The following is a 22,320-nucleotide window of genomic DNA, read 5'->3' on the forward strand; positions in this document are numbered from 1 at the left end:
CCAGTTATTCGGTATTTACTTCTATTAGAGTATATGAGACGAAATACATACTGATTTAAAGTATTCGCAAATCAATTCGACTAATTTGTGGTCATTCAGTCTGCTATTTAGTTATGTCTCAAAAAATGACATTTAACATTACTTTTTTTGGAGAAAATGTTTAGAAAAGCCATAGATCCAATAAAAAAAATAAAATAAAATGAAAATGCGAATTTTGTCAACAAAAAAAAGGAACGAAAAAAAAATTTTTTACAGACCATTTTATTTGGAATTAGCATTTGTACACTAACAAGACCCTATCCAGGCCTACTCCTAAAACGGCCGTCTGTCTCAAGGTTCAATGAGTTCTGTGAAGCTTTTCTGAGATGTTCTGATTATTTGGGTTCTTCTCTAAACTTTTTCCATCAACCAGGTATTTCCGCTCCACGGAAGTGCCTCTCGGTGCACATGTTTTGTTCAAGACCCACCATTCACAGTCAGTTGAACTAGTACTTTTAAACTTTTTCCATTACCAATCAGTTCCGTCCGTCGTGCTTTCACACAGCATGCATTTAAAATGAAGTGTAATGATGTACTAAATGCTTGTGCTTAGTGGGTTAGGAAAGCTATATATTTTTATATAAAACAATCTGACAGACCTGGTATCTTTAGGATATTAGTAGAGATCATTTATTTTTCCCTCATTGCTTGATATACTGAAAAACAAACAACTGCTGATGCTCCATTCTTATACCATTTCAGAGTGAATCAACTGGATACAAAATATACAAGAAATACCTTTCTGTTTTCCCCCCTTAACCCTCACTTGTGGTGCTCCTGCCAAAAATAAAGAAGCTAGTTTTGATGCTATAATATTTGGCTTTGTTTTTTTTTCCTATCTCAAGCTGCTTCAGGTTCTTCCTTGACAGGGAGAGACGGTAAGTTGATAGCGGCTTGAAGGAGAATAAAAAAATGACTTTCTGTGTGTGCTGGAATGTGGATTTCTTCCGTAAAATCCTAATTGTGCCTTGAAGCACCGCTTCTACGTAGGGTATCTCAGCTCAGCTCAGCTCAACAGGATTTTGTGCTTCTCCATGTGTCTGAGCATTTTTTTTTTTCCTTTCAGCCTAGCATGCGGATGTAACCCTTTCACAGTACGAGACGCAGAGCGCTCGTGTTTGCCGCCAGGCTGATCCTGGCCTCTCTGGTGTTTTGTGTTGAACGTATTCAATCTCTGCTTTTTTAAAAACACAATTTTTTTTCCCTGAGAAAAAAAACAGGCTAGGGTTATTGTCCCGTAACTTGCCTTAACGGAGAAGCAGATCCCAGATGTTCCAGAGAACGCAGTGAGTTTTTCGGACCTCAGGCGTTTGCTGAGACCTTTAGAAAGAAAGTAAGACATGAGAGAGATGCGAGAAATCTATGCAGTAGGCTGAAGAATGATAGCAATGTGAATGTGGATGCTTGTGAAATGAAATACTCGTAGCAATAAGTCATTTGATTGACCTTAAGCTGTTTCATAACCTGCAGAAAGACAAGAAGAAAAAAAAATTAAAAAAATTAAAAAAAATGTTAATTCCTGCATCCGCTATAGCAGCACGTTAATCCTGGATATCATATCTTTAGCACATATGATCCTTGTATATCTATTGTGTCCTAATGCATAATATGGATCATGCTGGAACCTGGGTGGGCTTGACCTCTTAGATGCAGTTTGTCTGAGGACGTCAGAACCTAACATCACCTTGTCTGTTCAAGGTTCACTGTTTCCAAGTGAACTCGAGAACCGTTTGATTCCAGTGAGAAATTGATTCAGAATCAAAACTGCATGGAGTAAACCAGACATCCTGTGCATTTTTTGTATTTTATTAGATTTTTTTATGTTACAGTACAAACTATTTATATAGTTACGTAATCATGTATTTAGTGCCGACTCTATATTCTTTGTTTTATTTCTAAGCAGAATGTCGTTAATCTCCATAAATTTTGTAATTTTGTATTTTTTTTCTTACAAATTTTAGATAGATTTTCTCTGATATGGATTGCAATTAGTATTTTGTATTTTGGACTCATTTTCAGTCTAAGTAGGTATCTGGCATAACAAAGGCCGGAGTGATAACCGAGTGAGCTGAGCATAAGCCTACTAAGCAAGCTGAGCTAATGAAGGCTGTGGCACTAACTGAGCAAGCTGGGCTAATGAAGTCTGTGGTATCATGAGAGATGAGCTAATGTAGGCTATGGCACCGAGCGAGCCGAGTAAAAGGCTATCAAAATCGGTGGGAACTTGTTTTGCCCCGAATTTCGTTCGTTCTGATTGTGCTTAAACGATTTGCTGTGAAACCTACAGTAATACTAATTGTTTATACATTGTGTTAACCCACATTCGGACACATTCGGTTATTGTAAAGAAATAAAAGCATTAAAAATAGAGACCAGTAAATAGCCGGTGAAGGAATATAGTGATAGTGTTCAGCGAGATTTCTCTAAATTTCAAAGCTTAGAGGTATTTTTGTCTAAAGATAAAATCTGTATTGGAGAAATCATAACATTCTACAGAAGAATAAATACACAAGTTTAAATTTCACCCTATACATAGTAAAATATACATGAGGTAATGATCCAAAAGCAATGTTCTCTGTCTAAATACAGTACAGGAGAGACGGGAGGAGGCCTGTTGGTGTGCAGCTATGGAAAGAGGCTCGGTTTTGGGCGAATTAGGTTTCTCCTTCATAGGGTTGTGGTTCAGGGTGTATCCATGCATGTCAGCATTATTTGTGGCATCTTTATCAGGGTAGAGGACAGAAACAGTGTCTGGAGTAAAAAAGAGACAAAAAAAAGCACAAACCCAGTTACCATAAAATCTGCGTACACACTGATAACACTAACTATTTGTGACGTTATTCCTGCCGAAGCTCACAGGGTTATATATAACCTCATCTCTTTTTTCTCTAAAGCTCTACCCACCTTACTGGCCTTTTTATCTCGCTTCTATTTTTGTCTCTTTCTTTTCTTGGATGTGTGAGTTTTAAAGCAGCTAAAATATTTGAAGGTCAATAAAAGTCTGCATGAACAAAAAAAAACATGAATGAATGGTGACAAAAGTTAATTTTAGTGATTAGACCATCGTTATAAACGAGACAGAAGTAGTTAGGGATTCTGTTACTCCACATTACCACTTTTTGAGGAGTGCACGTAACTGACAATGAATGAAAATGAGAGTGAATGCATTAAAAGCCGCATGAATATTGTATACACTGTATATTGTATACATGCCCGTGTTAATGACCGAATGCTTTATTTATACTGCAAGGCTGTGTATTTTGTCCTCTATTCTGAGACATATCAGTTTTACACTTGAAGAATAGAATAAACATATACATCTTTATGCATTTGTCTCTACATTCTTTTTTCCTCCAAACCTCTCTTTCTGACCTCTCTAAGTCTCTCTGGTCCAGAAAGACGCCTTCAGATAAATAATTTGAATAAATATATGAATGTGATTGGATTTGCTACAGAACTAGCACCGGTTCCTATTTTTCACGTGTAACAGATTTTTGGAGTGATTGGTAAAATTCTTTTTAAAAAAAATAACGCGTTGCGATATTTGCTCTTGATTTCTCTTAAATATAAAAGCAGTGTACAGTATAGTACAGTCTGCTTCTTTCTGCATCTTTTAAGTCTCTAAATAAGACATGTTTTGCAGCCTGGTAAAAATGTATGCATTTTATGTTCTGCAAGCCTCCATCTGTTCCCCCTCGCTTTTGGCTGAGCTGAGCTGTGAACGCTGGTGCCGGTGTTTCTGACGTCTTGACTCAGGCCGAGTATCGGCGAGACGCGAGGGCTCCCTGACGCTCTCTCTCTCTCGCCCATCAGCAAGGTGCCGTTTGTCAGACGGGTGGGCTGGTGTGAGTGCCACACACACACACACACGCACACACACACAAACACACACATACACAGGGACTTCATCTGCTCGCCAGATATGTCAACGCGAACCTCCGGTGCAGCACAGGCGTGCCGTGAACCACCACCCAAGGGTGTCAAAAACATTTTAATTTCAGGATGTTTTTTGTTTGTTTGTTCTTGGAATACCTTTCCTTGCTACTACAAGGAAGATTTACTCAGACAGCACAACGCAGTTATTAAACTCTTTAATCGTCTTTAATCTCCCCGTTCCGTCCATAACGTTTACTGTCAATCAAATGTAAATACAACGTGTCAGTGACAGGGCATTTTTGTTTTGTGGCCGCGCATGGCGTCAGTGTCATCATCCCACACAGAGAGGACATAACCACGAGTGACAAATTCTCTTTTTTATGTCACTTGTCCTCTCACACGAAATCCATCAAGAGCCATAATTAATCGTGCTGGAGAGGAGTGCGTGGAAGCTATGTGCTCTGCGCTGATACATGCAGTGCCTGTGAATTCTAGCGTTAGCTTTAGCGGCTCTGATGGGCTAGCAGGAGAGGTGTCATAATCAGTTTGGGAGACTTTCTCTCTCCGCTGAGGATGGCTTTGCAATCTGTGTGCTCAACACATGCTCTCTAGAGTGCAGAGTTTTTTTTTTCTTTTCTTTTCTTTTCGTATATTGTTAGTTTTGTCATGTTTCTCAACGGCGACTGTCGCCTCTGCGTCAGTTCATCGCGTGTGATTATACAACATTTAGGTAGAGAATATAGATAAATAGTCTTTTGCTTTGTCGTCTGTTTCGCAGTTAGCGTTTGGAGACATCCAGGCACCTCTTTGTTTGTGCATCGCTAATTTAGGGGTTTTTATCACAGTATTGCTGACTGTGCGTATTGCTGAAAGATTCTGTGGCATTTTGCAACATTTCAAACTCTTTCTTTTTGTCCCTAACAATTAGAAATGCCACAACATCTTTTCAAACTAGCAGTTCTCTCACGACGCACATCTGTTCTCATGGTTATAACAGTGCATCGGTACACAATGACCGAGAGGAACATGATGCCCTACACACAATTCCTGAAACCTGAAGGAAAACGATGTGGAATATTTAATTTAGTGAAAAAATATATATGCACTTTATACACGTTATGGTCAAAGGTATGTGGCTGCCTGACTCACTCATTCTCATTCATATGCTCTTGTTGAACATCCCATTTCAATGTTTTTACTCTTCTGGAAGTCTTTTCACTAGACTGTGGAGCATCACTGAGAGGAATTCTGAAAAATTGGCTGTAATTCCTAAACAGTTAATGCAATAGTTTGGATTAAATCCATTGAATTAAAGCTGAACGCCTACACGTCAATCACGTCCTTATTTCTTTAATTCAGACCCATTGTGTTTGTGTCCAGAGACAATATTATAAAAATTGTGTAAATACAGTACGTATCTATATACTTCATACCATAAGAAGTATTAACTGTACGTTAAAGTATATTTTTGGCCAAACTGCCCACTGACTCCATTTTCCATTCACGAGTTGGTGTCATTTCTATTTTAAATGAAGTCACTTAACTGTTACGGAATGAGAAACGGTGCAGCGCATCAAGTCCATGTACGAGTGGAAACACAGAGACGTATGTTTATGACTCAGATTCTAACAGTGGAGCTTCCTGAGCTCAGTCTCATTGTACAGAGCCTGTACTTCAGCCCACAGAGATCGTTGATTATAGTTATTATGAGAAGTCTGTTGGCGTCACGTGTGCTGTTCATTAACGTTCAACAACACTGTGAGCAGACTCCTGCTGTTATAAACACACACTTTGCCCGCTGCTCATCTCTCACAACATCGGTACAACGAATCTGAACACATGACACAGATTCAACTTTTTTTCACGCGTGTAGAGCGTCGGCACGGCGTCGAGGTTGCTGAAGGCAGATTGGTTAAAATTTCCCCTTACCCCAAATGTAGTCCATCAGCCAAGGAATATTTAGTATTCAAACTTGTGACAGAAATAATAATGCTATGTCTAGATCTAAATATAACTCCACCATTAACCTCTGTAAACTTTTTGAATTTTTTTTAGTTTTAGTTTTTTTTTTTAATAAAGCCCTGGGAAAATGTGCATGCAAGTCAAACTTATTCAGATTCCTAACCGAGCCTTAAATAGAAACGATCACCTGAACCAGCTCATTGTGGCTCGTGGGCTAAGTACAGCTCATTTACATCCTCCAAGACAAATTTCAGTTTACATTAAAAATACGTAGAACCAGAAATCATAGCGAACAGCCCAAAAATAGTTATTAAACTGTTAGAATAGTTAATCGTTGAGGTGTAAGAATATGAAGGAATATGTAATGTTGTCACGTACAAGATCCTCTCAGACCGAAGGTGTGTGTAAATCAGTATTTCAAGGTCAAATCTCAGCTACGACCTCTAGTTTAGCTTTTAAATTTAAATGCAAGATGCTAAAAGAAATTTGAAGTCAGTTTAGAGCTAAAACAGTTCTAAGGTGAAAGCGGGTGGATCATGCTGGATGGACCAGAAAACATTTATTAATGAGTAAAAGAAAGCACAGAACTTGAAGCAAAGAAATGTTTATTTTAATTGTTTAAAAAAATAAGTCCACAGTTCAATATGCACGAGACCAAGAAAGCACGGAAAAATGCTATTGTTGTACATCTTAAGCTTATCGTTAGCTAAAAGAAATTGATAGCAACTGAAACAACTGCGATCATCTCAGCTAACAACTTTTAAGTTTATTAAAGGTGCAGTCTGTAAAATTTAGAAGTGTTTTTAAATCTAAAAACCGTATCATTCATATTGTCAATCATATTGTGATACAGTCAATCTCACGTTCACTTGGTTTCAGAACCACAGTTTCATTTTTCAGGCCCTGAAATCAGCGTCGTCTCCAGCTGAAGCACAGCTTCTTCTTTTTCTCAAAAAAGCAAGAAAAATGGATGTATAGAAAATATCAGTGTTGTATAATGTATGCTAATCATCCAATCCTTAGTTCTGCTATGATTTCTAATTTTAGATATTAATACATTTTCCTGTAACCTTAAACTGTCATTACAAACACAGTATTGAAATGTAGCTACAGGGGGAAAAAAGTAAAATATTAGCTTTATTTAGAATATTCGAATTTATACACTAATAGCTAGACATAAAAAAAAGAACTGCACTGCGCTACACATTTAACTAAGTCTTTTTCTTGAAGACCTGTAGATAGATGATATCGAATTCCCCGAGGTGCCATGAACGAGCAGTCAGTTAATGTGGCTATGATTCGCTTAAGATAAAACCACTCTAATAGTGCAATGGGATAAATCTGGCATTATAAAGTGTGTTACAAAAAGGCGCATGGCACAGATGGAGCGCTTTTCAGTGGTAGATTGAGATGCGAAGACTTGGAGTAGCTGAATGATTGCACAGGCAGATAATATATGTAAAAGAACAGAGACTCCTCGATAAGCATGCTAATCCTCAACAGTGCCAAACAGTCAGTGCACAGACATTGCCAAGTATCTGTGATGAAGCTCTCTCACACACACACACACGCACACACCAAAATGCACACTTATACACTTATAACAGTTACACACTCATAGCACAGATACATAAAAACAACGCATTTTTTCTGCCACTTTCTGAAACTCATACAGTACGAAGAAAGATTACGGCAGGTTTATGGTACGCAGCCCCCACCGTGAGCGACGTTCTAAATATAAACACAGGTTGGAAATGGGATTTTGCTTGACTTCAGGCAGTTATATGCTGTTTCCACAGCAACCCTTTTTGTTTTTGATAGTGTGTGTGTGTAGTTGGGGTGGGGGGTTATAAAGATTAAAACAGAATCTCCTACATAGCTTCACGGTTATGTACATGCTGCACCAAGGTGACAACAGATCATCAGTGAAATATACCGTAGCCCATTACAAATATACTGTAGCCCGTTTTTTTTTTAGCATTTTTACACCTAAATGTTAATCAGAAGTGGTTAAGTGGAAGTAATCGGTAGTGAGGGTCGAGTCAGTAAACAATATTTTAGATCTCTTGAGATTTCTGAAGTGGCCAAATCCCATGCAATTACACTAAGTTTAACACGTTCAACACGTCCTGCACTAATACTAGACTCCTAGACACCAATTCTGTAGTTAATTATCTACTCCATAATTAATGCACTACTCCCAGTACCATTTTACTGATAATTCACATCCTCCTTCCTCCATATTCCCATCGGCTAACTAACACTGACAACACTTTAACACACATCTGCAGCGTTTGGATTTTATCCTGCAAGTTATTTCATTAAAGGTTTGCACCAGTGATTTTTCAAACACAGTAAAATCATGAAAATGCGTTAACTTTTCTTTTGGAAAGTTCAGTAGAATATCAGTTATGTAAGATATATTGCAAAAGCTTGCTTAAAGTAATACATCATAAGTATGAGCTGGAGGTGTTCTGTTGTGGGGAAAATATGCAGTGGTGATGGGATGGTGTGGTGGTTATTTGTACAGATTATTTTATAATCCACATTAATTTATATACCACATTCATTTGCCAACAATTGCAATTATTAATTCATTAAAAGAACAATTTTTTTTCACAGACTATAAGTTAGTTTCAAGTTTGTAGATTGATTAAGTGATTAACAGGTTAAGTTCCCACTAAAGACAGTCGTTTCCTCAAAATCGTCATTTATATTAGGTAGACAGATGGATAATAAAGTAAAGGATAAACCAAACGTGGAGCGTGTCAGTATGGTGTTGGGCCATCATAAGCTGCAAGAACAGCTTCAGTACGTCTTGATATCGATTCTGTTCCTGGTCCCTGGAGCTGTAACGGAGCCATGAAGATCCAAATTTCCAAACAATCTTCTATCGCTTCGTTTTTTTTGTTTTTTTTTTTCTTAAAAGGATGGAGAAGCACAGTGCTTCAAAATCTCCTAAAGTGTTCAGCTGGAGTTCTATCTTGTAAAAGCAAAGCAAATGATCTTTAATTTGTCTCAGTCTTATTTTAAACGTATATATAAAATGTGTGTTTGTGTCTGTGTTCATGCAGAGGAGCGGAAGATGACAGCGACAGTTAAGAACACCTCTCCTAACCTTTAAGACCTTCCCTCCACCTTCCTCCTAAGATAGTGACCTCATGATGGTGTGTGGGAAATAGAGCGACAGATAGGCGTACGTGTGTGTGTGTGTGTAAGAGAGAGAGAGAGAGAGACAGAGAGAACATCTAATCTCAGCAGCTACACTGTTCTCTTTCCTTCTCAGTCGGAATTCAATTACTGCCCCTTCTCTGACTTCTGACCTTTGGCACTGACCTCATCCTATGCCCTCTGATAGTAACCACCGTTTGCCCTCAACTATTTTCTCCCTTCTTTGGTTCTCCCAATCACTTTTTTTTTATTTTGCTCTTTCCTTTTCAGCTGTCCTCCTTGTTTTCTTTTCCCTACCCGATTTCCTCTGCTTTTTATGCACTTCCTGTGTCCATACTTCTCCTTTCTTTCCACTTGTTTTTTCTACAGTTTTCCGTCATAGTTTCTCCTGGCATTGTCAACAGATTATTAGCCTTATGTGCGCTCCCTCTGATCTCTTGTCGTTCTTCCTATAATCCCTTTCGATCTTATCGCTTTTGGTTTGTCCAACACTTGCACATCCTCGGAGGTAAACAATTATGGAAAACACAGATCACTGCAGTTGTTGAGTTTTAAAACAATTTTTATTTTTAAAGGAATGACTGAATATTTCAACATACTGTATAAAGTTAACCAGCTTATTTAAAAGCTTAAATATTACAGAGGGACCATGTGCAAGATACAGACAGTTATGTCCTGGATGAAAAGCCCACCATTTAGGTTGTTGATCCGCTGAGAATTACCTCACCGTGTGATTTGGCTTTTTTAACAACATCTGGAGTCTGAAAAGCACCCATTTTAACAAATTGCATGATTACGTTTACATTTATACACCTTTATCCAGAGCGACATACAAAAGCGCGTTGAAGTCTCTATCGATGAGTACGTCAGCACTGGTTCACTTGGTCAACTCTGTTGGGGGGAATTATAGTACAATTTTTATTTTTTTTGTTCTTAGCTGTTGGGACATTTAGGGATGTGCTAGTAGATCTGAGGGATCGTGGTGATTATGACCCTTAAGTAGCATGCAAGTGCTGATTTCATGTTTTGTTTTGCATTCATGTCATGCGATTTTTGTTCCCATCCTAGTCCTATGTTCGCCCCGTCCTGAAGTTGGTGTGTTTCCTGATCACACCCGTGTTAAGGTGTTCGGCGTTAATCCATTGACTAGTTTTCAGCTTTATATACTCTGTTGTGTCTTAGTGCCATCGCGAAATCTCGACTCAGTTATCATGTTTCCTGTTTTTTTTTTTTTGTTTTTTTGTTTTTTCAGATTACTTATCTTTGGTTACTTTGGCAAACAGATTTTTTAGAATGCCAGGTAAATGAGGCAACATCTGAAAGAAAATAAGTATAGAATACTTTGAATTGATGTCTCTTTGTGACCTGGATGTAGGTGACAAAGATTATGGCTTCATATAAAAACTTCTGTTGCCTTTGGACATGACATTGATATATACTGTAAATGTTTCCACACCTGATATTTCACTTGTCATCCATCGCCATTGAGAAACTCAAACTTACAAAGCTATCAATATCGACAACACCTATAAGTTGAATACTGAATAAGCTGTATGGGTGAGTATGTTAGCTTTACTACAGTAATATAATGTCATGTACTGTAATTGCATAAACTGAGTATCTCAGAAGTGACACACTGTTGTTCTACATCGACTTAACTGCTCTGCAGCTGAGCTTCTGGCACACACTTCACCAATCAGCACTTCTCATGCTGGTTCCAGAAGGCCCTAAAGCTAGAAGCTGAATAGCTGGTGTGCTGGTAGAATGCCAACATGTGTAACTTTAAATAGTCAAGCCCTGGATTTCTGTACAGTAACACAGACATATGTATGGATGCAGGTGATCACTGTGTGTGATCGCAGCCTCTGGTTGTTCTCCACCTGATGGGTTTCCACACACAAGCTTAAACAGATCAAATCTGTACTGCAGATCTGATCCTGACACACCAAACAAGCTTAGTGTGTAGGTGCTATGGGGGATATGATGGTACAGAGGGACATCAGTAGCTTAAAGGCATTTCTGTTACAAAATATGTATCATGGTAGATAGATTTGATAACAAACTGTCAGGAATACAGTAACGTTGCATTTCAAAATCATAATATATTTGATTATTATTAATACACACATCTCTAATATGTTTCAATGGTTTTTATTTACAAAAATGACAACATTTTAACACCCATTCAGCTGCTGACATTTTATAGATTTTGTAGATTTTCTACAATTCGTTGTAAGTGGACCAGATTTATTTTTTCTAATTTTCTCCAGCAATTAGAGAAAGAAATACTATTTATTGTCATGTATGTTTCCATTTAACATAATTATCGATATGCTGAAGCTTTGTGTAAGGAGAAGTTTATTTAACTGTCTCGGTAGGTTTGTCCTCTGTGGGTAGTCTTTCCATGTTCTCTGTGACAATAGTTTTGTCTCGAACTAGCGAGGGTGTGACAGTTTATCTGCTATAATTTAAGAGATTTAACTATAAATGAATGAAAATGTACATTTAATACATTTTTATTGTTATTGTTGGCAAATCACTGTGATATAAGGGGAATAAAACACTACAGAACATGCTCTTGTGCTGGTAACTCCAGTCTTTGCTTGTGAGATGAGAAAACGGTAGTGATGGTGAAGTCCATAGTATTATAACTGTGTAGAATCTGCACTTAACTATAATGGTTATTGCTGGTAGGCTCATTAGCTTAATTACTTGTAATGAGTAGTGGCAGCTACAAGAACATACTCGTGTTGATATATAATTAGTATCATTTAGAATTAGTGGTGGAAAAATGTGTAGAATTTGAGCTTTTTCATGATTGGTTCACTGTATGGTATTTTGTGATTAAAAAAAACAGGAAAGGTTTTAATAGATTGCACACAGCTTATTTTTATTAATACAAATAAAATGCACTGTTTATTTTTATCGCTAGTAAAAATTAAGCAGGGTTAATTCAGCGTAAGTGTGATTTGCTAAATGCGAATCGTGTTTTGGAATTGGCTTTTTATAATATTTCTGCACATTCAACTAGAATGTTAAGAATATTGAAGGAAAATTATAATTGTTCTTATTTCACTAGGGACCCAAAGCAAGTCAGAAGAATGCTGGGCTATAAAATGCTGGACTTCGGTCTAGTGTGAATTGTCAAAGGGTTTATTTTGTTTATCGGTCATTAAAATCATTTTACATCTAATGAAGAATAAACAATTACATGTTACTTACTTACAGTCATTTGCCATTACTACTGTAATAAAAATGTCATTATTTAACTGAAGAGATTCTCATTTTTAAGTTATATGACAGCACGTTATTTTACCGTAACTGTGCCAGCATTTGCTCGTTTTGTGTATCTTAAGTACTGAGAGAGAGAGGGCCTTTTTACACCTGGTCACTTCATGTGTTTTCTCTGATCCGATAGCTATCTGATTTGTTAAAACTGTTCCATTTACATTGGGCCACATAAATGCGTCTCGGCGAATCGGATATCAATCCGATACAGTATTTCTACTCCCGCCCAAAACGCAAATATATTTTACCTCATTTCCGGGGTAATTGAAATGGAACACACTTTGGTGTATGCGGTTGCTACAAAAAACAGTATTTACTGTTTGCTGCATTTTCGCTGGCGGCAGCAGTGCATTTTAAGACCCAACGAGACACCTGGGTGAAAGATCAGAGCCAGCAGTGATGGGAAAACATATTTGTTTCTGGCGAGATGCACGACTCGTAAGTCACCTGCGAGTCACGTACTTCTGTTTGGGAGGAGTAAAGCGCTGACGTATGTGGCTTGAACAACCTCATTCACTTCCACCTGTCCAGTTTCATCTGAAACGCGTCCCAGACCACCTCCTGAACTGGTTTGAACCATCGGATTTATATCCGTCTCGAAACCGTTTCGGAGGGCATTTAGACCTGGTCTTTTTACCATCGGATAGCTATCGGATCACAGAAAACGCATGAAGTCACCAAATGTAAAAAGCCCCAGAGAGGGGGGGGGAGAGAGAGAGAGAGAGAGAGAGAGAGAGAGAGAGAGAGACCCTCAAACCCATACCCCTGAAATAACAAACACACTTCTCTTTTACATTTGTTTCCTCCATCTGTCTAAATGCACATTAATTATACAGGTACTGTATATACATGTTGGCCTCCAGAGACAATTCCATGCATAATAATATTGATTGACTTTTTTGTTTAAATTGGTATTTTAAATCTGTCAAAGATTCAATTCTTTCACATGCATTTTACTAAAAGTCTAATATTATATATGTATATATATATATATATACAGTATATATAGTATACATATTGTTGTTGTTGTCTCTAAGGCAACAGGTCTGAGAACAGTGCATATCACACCCGTGGCTGTTGGCATCACCAGACTCAAGGTTTCAGCTGATAGCGTGTGGAGGAGGCACTATTGTTGTCATGTGTTTGGGTATTACCTGCAGGCGCTATCGCTAAAACTTAACAACATCATCCGATTATTAGGCTTAGGCTTGTTTCGCTTCATTGCTTTGTGTCAGGTGAGCAGAGGATTTGGCCCCTGGAGATACGGGGTGGGGGAGATGAGGGATTTTTTATTTTCACGTATTAGCGGCTTTAATTCATGCGATTATGATTCATCATAAGTAGTCTCCGGGTTATTTAGCATTTTTTTAGATTAATTTAAAATACAGTTCACCCAGGTACATCCTTACAAGAAGCATTATGTTCTTGCCATCTTTATCTTGTGCCGCTGAGGAGAAATGTGAAGCTGTATTTGAGAGGCTGTGAGCATGTTTTTTGCAATGTGTAAAAAAAACACGTTATTTTCGTTTTGTCTTTGAGGTTTTTTTTGTTTGTTTTATATATATATATATATATATCTGCATATAAATTAGATTAGATTAGATTAGAAAATTCACGCAACAAGAAACTGGGATCGAGCAGCACGATCGAGCGTCAAAAGGTTTGTGTGAGAGGAAGCTTTTTACTTTCATCTGGACCAAAGCAAGCGGTCAGATATAAAGCTCATGGGACAAAGAAAGGCCATGTTCAATAACTATGAGCATCATGTGCTGTGTGTTGCATTTACAGCCTTTAATTCCTCATCTTTAGTAACTGCCTAGTCAGATTGTATGAAATATATCATATGAATATATGAATATATTAGTATTATTTGAATTGATTTTGATATTAGAGTATATTGCATGCAGGCACAAACAAAACTACGAGGTTGAGGAACTGTCGCATCTACAATTCGCAGTTCATGCTGACTTTTTCCAGTGTTTTCAAAGGCAGAGCGGTAACTTTCACATATTTAATACAAAAACAAGACAAAACTCAGATATAGGTCATGTCTGCTTCAGATGTAAGCAGGAACAAGTGATCAGCAGTTTTCTTTACTGTTTTAACGTTTAGTACTTTTTAAGCTCTCCATTTGCTAAAGAGAACAACTAGACTGTTGAACCTAAATGTGTTATATGTTACTGCGTTTGTCTCTTTGCCGTGAGGAGGGGCTGTGGTGGCACAGTGACTGCTGTGATTGACAGCCCTGTTTGCTGCAAAGAGGCGTATAATAATAACGCCATCATATGGTCTGGCAGATTTTGGGCTCAGCACCAGAGATGACAAATGTGCTCACGCAATAATTCAATCTGCTCCCACAATTCTCCAACTTTACGGAGACACGCGAAAGCCGAGTATTTGGAGCAATTAAGCCGGTCAGTCGTTGTCGTTGTCATATAGCGCCCCAAAATGTCTGCCAGGTTGTTTACGGGGAAAGTGTTGTTGTAAAAGACAGAAAGCAGGAAAGGAAGAGGAAATAACAAAACTCGCAGACAGATTGAGATACAGTGAATGTGCGAGGAGTGGAAGATGGCCTGAAAAAATCAGCAGCTAATTAGGGCATTTTTTTCCCCATACCATCACGCATTTTGGATGAGCCTGGAAGCGGTTGATCTTGTCGCTGCACTGGGCTCGGCTGATGTTTTTTCACTGATATACAACTTCTGGGTCAACCCTTACTTTTTTGTTATACTTTACTCCACTTTGTTTAAAAAGCAGCATTGCTGAGAACAACATACAAATTAAATTCAGTCGCATAATTAGTTTTTTCTGTAACAGGTGGGCGAATGGCTTTCTCAGAAAGCATGAGAGGAAGACAGGTGATTGTAATGTAATTTTTCATTATCATATTACTAATGCCTTCATTCAACTCTTTCTCTCTCTCCTTGCAGCAGAAGAAATACACGTTGATAATGGTGGACCCAGACGCCCCCAGCCGTACTAACCCTTCTCGAGCCTACTGGAGACACTGGCTGATGGCTGACATTGAAGTAAGTGAAGTAAAATAACCATTCTGTCTTTGGACATCATTCATGGGAGCTCACCGTGCAAAAACATTTAATATAAAAGCAGCAAAAAGCTCTTGACTGGTGAGCTAAAAATGCTATATGGCATTGGTAAAGTCAGTCTGTGGACAGCCATGTGTGGTTCTTGTCTAAACTGTTGTCAAATGTGAAAGCAGATCATTATCTAGAATGTGTTTTATGCTGGAGCATTAAAAATGTCCCTTAACTAAGAGGCCCAAAAATGATCCAGTAGGACAACGCCCCTGTGCACAAAGTGAGCTCCATGAAGACATGGTGTTTTATATTTATAAGTGGAAGAATTTAAGTGAGGACTCACTGATAACTTAACATCACCAGACCTTTTTACACCTGGTCACTTCATGTGTTTTCTCTGATCCGATAGCTATCTAATTTGTTAAAACTGTTCCATTTACATTAGGCCACATAAATGCGTCTCGGCGAATCGGATATCGATCCGATCTTTCTACTCCCGCCCAAAATGCAAATATATTTTACTTCATTTCCGGGGTAATTGAAATGGAACACGCTTTGGTGTATGCGGTTTTCAGAATGCAATCAAAAAGAAGATGAAAAAACTTGTTACGACGGTTATGCTACAAAAAACAGCTTTTACTGTTTGCTGCATTTTCGCTGACGGCAGCAGCGCGTTTTAAGACCCGACGAGACACCTGGGTGAAAGATCACCTGCGAGTGACGTACTTCCGTTTGGGAGGAGTATAGCGCTGACGTATGTGGCTTGAACAACCACATTCAAAAAAAAAGCCCGACTGATAACCTTTGGGATTAACTGGATCACTGACTGCACCCCAGTCCACAGGCACATGCTAAGTGAATACACAAATGTATATTTTCCCTTTCATTTTCACCACTAGCTTGTGTGTATAAATAGTGGATTAACACCATAATTGCACTAAACCGGGTTCTGAGTTGGAAAGAAAGAGATAAAAAAAACAAGCTAGTTAAATTTAAGTTATAATCATTAGAGTAGTAGACACATTGATGATTGTAATAATTGCTACACTTCGTTTCGAAGCAATATATTTTGAAAATACATACATCTTGACGTATAATAATAATCGCAGATATATATTGTGAAAAGCTAATTCTGTAACGTCACCTGTTCCACCAAGCCTTATACTTATAATGAACATTAAAGCACAAATAAATAAATAGAACCTTGCGCTGATAAAAAGACAAAGATAAAGCACGGACTTGGCACACACAGTCCTGGACATAATGTGTAAAGGAAAAGGTGTCAAAAACACTTCGTTGGGCAAACAATTCCTGGATTGTGTCGACTGTATCTGCACCTTCCATGTGCTTCACACTTGTGCTGCGTTTCCGATGCGTTGCATAATGACTGAATAAAAATATCACGTTAGTCATCAGGAGATGGAGAGCCAGATTCAGCAGCGGGGACACGGGTGTTTCAGCTCGAATGAAACTTTCCAAATATTCAGCATTTGTTTGATTGTCATTCTCTCTCTCTCTCTCTCTCTCTCTCTCTCTCGCTCTCATTCTTTCTCTATCTTCTTCTTTGAGAGCTTCCAAGTCAACCGTTCATTCACAGAAGCACACAGTGTCATCCCTTGTATCCATAAAACTGACACTTATCACTTTCAGAAGGGAAAGAAGCTGAAGTTTGAGCAATGTTTCTCCTCGTGTAGCGCTTTAATATTTATTATGATAAGCGTTCGTGACAGACGGGTGGGCGAACATTTCTTCTGCATGACAGCAACAACTGCACGTCAGTTCTCTCAAGCATGAGCGCTGGGAAAGTGTGGTGCGAGTTAGCGAGATAGCAAAAGACGAGTGTGAGCGGCCCAGATGGCCTCGTACGACTCGCTAGTACCCTTTCCTCTTACAGTTGAAATGAAAATAAATGTTAGCGTGAAATACTTTCAGATTCATTAATTACTACTACTGTGTCTTTACCTGTGTGGGTGATCAGGCTAAAATATCATATTGCAATATATTTTATCTCATGTTAAATAAAACAAATGGCAAATAGATTAGTGTTACACATACACTTGCTAAGCTTTATGCATTGCGTGCAGGTACGCCACGTTTTGACACGTACACCGCTAAGAATTATCACTCCAAACCCCGCTAATAGAGCAGTCTTCTTTATTTACCGCAGTAAAAATGGCAGATGTGCCAACGATTAACATTTGCGGAGGTGCTTTGAACTCTCCGATATTAACTGACGCCATCTGGAAGTCCCGCCTCCTTTCACATTTCATGTTAGAAATGACATGTGATTTGTGAAAGGACTTTATGGGGCAAGGTTTTGTTCCTTTTTTTTAGGGTTAGCAGGTGTTAAACCCAGTTTGTGAAACCCAGTATGAGTCTTCCTGTGCCAATAAGCAGAGATGCGTTCAAACACATATTAATACCACATTTTATCCACCATTAATAGATTCATTGTACTAGGCAAGTATACAGTAGAGTGTTTTGTTACAGGTCTGTTTAGAAGAAATATGAACTCCATAGTTGTATTTATCAACATTACACATACAGATATAAAAGATAGTAAAAAAAAATAAAGGAACCTCTTGTTTCAGACTGTTGCTAATTATTTTAACAACCCTAATTAAATGATTGACTAAAATACATTGTTTTGCACTCTGGTTGTAGGTATCACACTTATTAATGTTTATAATGTCTCCACGTGTGCTGAAGTATACAGTGGTGATACTGAACGTGCTCACACAAACACACATACACACACACACACACAAACACACAACATGGCCCTGCAGGTCATTTTCTCTTCTTTAAACAGCATCAACGTACAGAAACAGCATCATGTCGACTCTGGCAGCTGGTGAAAACATTAATAGACAGCAGGCATGGTGTGGTATGGCAGACCCAGGATCGTTAATGGTGTTGCTGTAGTAACTGTACTTCATTTCGACATCATTAAGTTTAACAAAATAATTAGCAATTGATTCATTTTGTGTCTTTAACAAGAGGAAGTCAACGGAAAGGAACTTAGCATGAACTCGAAATGCTTTGTTAATTTATTCCTACTTTTTTTTATAATTCTCTTCATCCAGGCACAGTGGGGATAAACGCTTTAGTGAACTTCCTGTTTTATTTAAATATTATTATTTTAATATATAAAAATGTTTTTTCTTTAATGGTATCTTTCTGTTTAGAATTAACTATATTTTTGTACAGCTTTCTGTGTTATATGTAACAATATTATATGCATGCACTCTGGTACTCTTTCTCTATCTCTAAACTCATCATTGTTTCTCCTTTCCCTCTTTCTTTCTCTCTCTACCCCTCTTTCTCCCTTACCTCCCTCACACACACACACACACACACACACACGCACACGTGCACACACAAACACACACACACAGATAGAGAGCGAGATAAGTCTCCTCCCCGTCTGGCCAGGAGACACACCGTGAATAAACAAATGTATTTCAGGTGCTTAGACAGACAACCTCTCAATACCCTGTCAGTGTGTGGGCAGTGGCATGCCGCCTGTCCGCTCACCGATTGGCCGGCAGGCCATGTTGGATTCGTGATGAGAAGCCACGGTTGGTCAGAGGTTTAATGAGGCAGGTGGGAGGTGAGTAATTGCTACAGTGACTTCCTCTGACCTCGCTTAAGGTATAATAAAGTCCCGTGTGAATGTGTGGAATTAGGTGTCCTGGAATACTCTGGGGCTTCAGGTGCCACACAAATGAACGCTTCCCCTCTCACTCATATACTCCTTATTTAGAAGTCTGCTCTGTAATTCCTTTTTTTAGAAATTAAATTACAACTATGATTTGACTTGTTACACCCCCGTGCAAGCAGATGTAATGTCAGTAGCTTATTGCATGTGGATAACGAAACGTATTGTTTTTAATGTTGGCCAGCTCTATAGTAAGAAGGCCAATACACTTACACATCTTAGTTCCTATACACCTTAATTCCTAAGTATTATATATTATTCTCAATATCCACATTTTATTTACGTCACGGAAGAATGCGGCAAAAAAGTCAGTGTAGTGAGAAAAAGACAACTGCAGATGTTTTGTGGAGAGGAGATTATAAAAAGTGAAGAAAACAAGAAATGGTCTTATAAATATATATTTTAGCTAATATCAGTTAACCTCAACTAAAACGAGTGTTTAAATACACGTGTGCTGAACTTTTAAACACAATTCTAGACTACACAGGGCTGGGTGGTATGTTGATAACTGGGCAGTAGGTTCAAAAACTTTTATTAACCATTTTGCATTCAAATATTTTATAATTCAGCAAACCATTCATAATGTATATTGTGTCTAAGAAGTATCCTGATCTCCAACCCGACTACTATATACTTACTATACTGTTAAGAAAATTAATTAAATAATTGAAGTTAAATAACTTTTAAATGACTCAGGTTTTTGTTCAATGGAAGCTGAAAGCTTCGATGCCTCAGATCTGAAAACGCCACTTCAACGAGATAATACTTCAGTCGTGGTTGAAACTTGTGCATCTACACAAACCAAGTTGCACTGCAAGAATAAAATGAGATGCTTCTAATAGCCCAAATTACATGGACAATTTAGAGAAAATTAACGGTGGATGAGAAGAACGCCTGAAATCAGTCCTTTGTTTCAGCTGACAAAATCCTACTAAAACCTACACCACAGCCAATTATACACAGACCTTCTGATTTTAATTCATTCTATTACAAATTTCAATTTTTTATAAATAGTTTTGACAAACATGATACGGTAGTTGGAATAATACAATACAATCAAATTGTTTATTACAAAATAACTTGCTATATGCGCTAGATACGGAACAACTATAGGTTGAACAACGAGCATACACGATGCATTAAAGTGTAAATCTAAAGCTAATTACAGTACAGTTATTTTTAAGATATTTTTTTAAACACTTTATAAGATCTAGAACTACACTTCTCTTTTCTGTTTATGTGGTTAAATGGCTGTGTTATGTTGCGATGTGAAGAAAACGGTGAGGTGCCATTTGTTTTTCACTTTCTTTTTTGCCAAATGCGGTTGTGTCATGATGCTCAGTTTAAACGTGTAATAATAGCTTTATTTTCAGCTTTTAAATATGACCTTGACAGAATGTTTTGGAACTGAAAATGACTTAGGTGGTGACTAGGTGTCATTAATAGCACATCTCTTGACCTTCCCATATGATGTCATTTGGCATCTTTTGACAAGAAAAAAAAAAAAAGAAAGAAACACGAAGTTTTGGGTAATTTTTTCTATGAGTGAGTAAAGCGGGCTAAAACTTACTACAATCAATATTCTACAATATGGACAAGATCACAGTGTGTTCTGTTGTATCTCTGTGAAGTGAAAGATGTGAGAAGTTCAAATGGCATAATTTCCAATCACTTGACCATTGCTTTCTTTAGAAGAGCTTGTGTTTTATTCATAGGCTCTAGATAATGCTTTCTACATTCTGTGACATACACAAATTGACAGCCAGAAGCCTATCCTATCATAGGCAACTCATATTTGTTCAGGATGAGGACAAAACCTGCTTTCCTCCCTAGTCAGTGAGTGTCATTTGTCACATATGGCACACTAAGGGGTTTGAACAGCAAGGTTTTGTCCATCTAGGTTGGGCAGCTGTATAATATGATGTGATGCTGGCTATTTTGGAGAGTATAATTAAAGGAATGTTGTCATTTTCTTCTTAGCTATAAATGAGAAGTGTTGGTTTTTAGGGTGATGTATCTAGATGACACTTTATAACACCGTGCAATTGAAGACGTTTGCGCTGGCTGTCTGAAAGCTGTGTTAATGCCATATTAACATCCAGCAATCCTGCTTGTTTTCATCTAGTTTCAGGTGGTAATTTATTATCTCAGTACAAAAAACCTGTCTGTATTTATATATATATACATATATATATATATATATATATATATATATATATATATATATATATATATATATATATATATATATATATATATATATATATATATATATGTATATATACATACAGAGAATTTCATCATTAATCTTGTCACAGTTTCTTCCCTCTCTGTTTGATTGCGGTCTTTTGGTAAACGACAACTCCTCACGTATCATTAAGTAATTAACAATAAGCCACAATGCACGTGTAGGCGTTTAATTTGTTGCTGCCAGAGATGCTATATTTGTTGATGACTTGAGTAACCAGGTTGCTTCTCCATATTTAGTAACCTCTGGTAGTGAAGCTACGAGCTAACTTCTAGAGTGCTTGTGTTGCATGATTAGAGTGTATCTTAATGTGTCACGTCTATTCTGCATGTCCATTTGATTGTTTTTTTCTTTGCATCGTAATTTGACCTTTTACCCTACGAGAAGTGTTTTCATCGCTGTATTTACACCATGCTCAGTGCGTCATTTCCTCTGTTTGGCAGCTCTTGTGCAGATGGATCCTTTCTCTCACTTTGCTGCCAGCTCGCCACTCACAATCAGCTGCCAGCCGAAGCTACCGCTCGAGATTTCTGGCACAGATCGCAATTCAGAAAGCGTTTTCTGTTATTGTTCATGCCATGTTTTCCCTCACTATAACTAATCGCTTCGTGCTCTTCGGCTCTTTGTCCGTTCTGCCCCTGTAACAATTTCCCAATCGGATGCTTGAGCTCTTGAACCGCTCTTGAATCTCTGAGGTTGTGGTATTGCTTTTATGTTAAGGTCATTCAAACCACTTTTATCCTTTTTACCAGGTATTAAAACTTACCTTTTTTTTTTAATGACTGCATACTTAGCTTGTAAACTTCACAGCTAAACCTGTGTTCATGCCAGCTCCAGTCTCTCATGTTGCAGTTTGTCTATTGTGGTTGTGTGAGAACTGCTAACGCTGTTACTTGTGACTGTGCACTGTCCACAAACACTTATTTTTTTTCCCTGGTAGATAGTCAAACCCTAAGTCTAACCCTAGCCCTTAATAG

General features: G+C 37.9%; 1 protein-coding gene across 1 annotated transcript in view; it reads left to right on the plus strand.

The window, feature by feature from the left end:
* LOC132853914 (phosphatidylethanolamine-binding protein 4) overlaps positions 1-22,320 on the plus strand; it is a 79,682-nt gene that overhangs the window by 15,442 nt on the left and 41,920 nt on the right. Inside the window, exon 4 of the mRNA XM_060881957.1 lies at positions 15,267-15,365. Coding sequence (XP_060737940.1) covers positions 15,267-15,365 — 99 coding nt within the window. The remainder of the gene's footprint in view (positions 1-15,266; positions 15,366-22,320) is intronic.

The sequence above is a fragment of the Tachysurus vachellii genome, chromosome 11, assembly GCF_030014155.1.
Source record: "Tachysurus vachellii isolate PV-2020 chromosome 11, HZAU_Pvac_v1, whole genome shotgun sequence".
Lineage (NCBI taxonomy): Eukaryota > Metazoa > Chordata > Actinopteri > Siluriformes > Bagridae > Tachysurus > Tachysurus vachellii.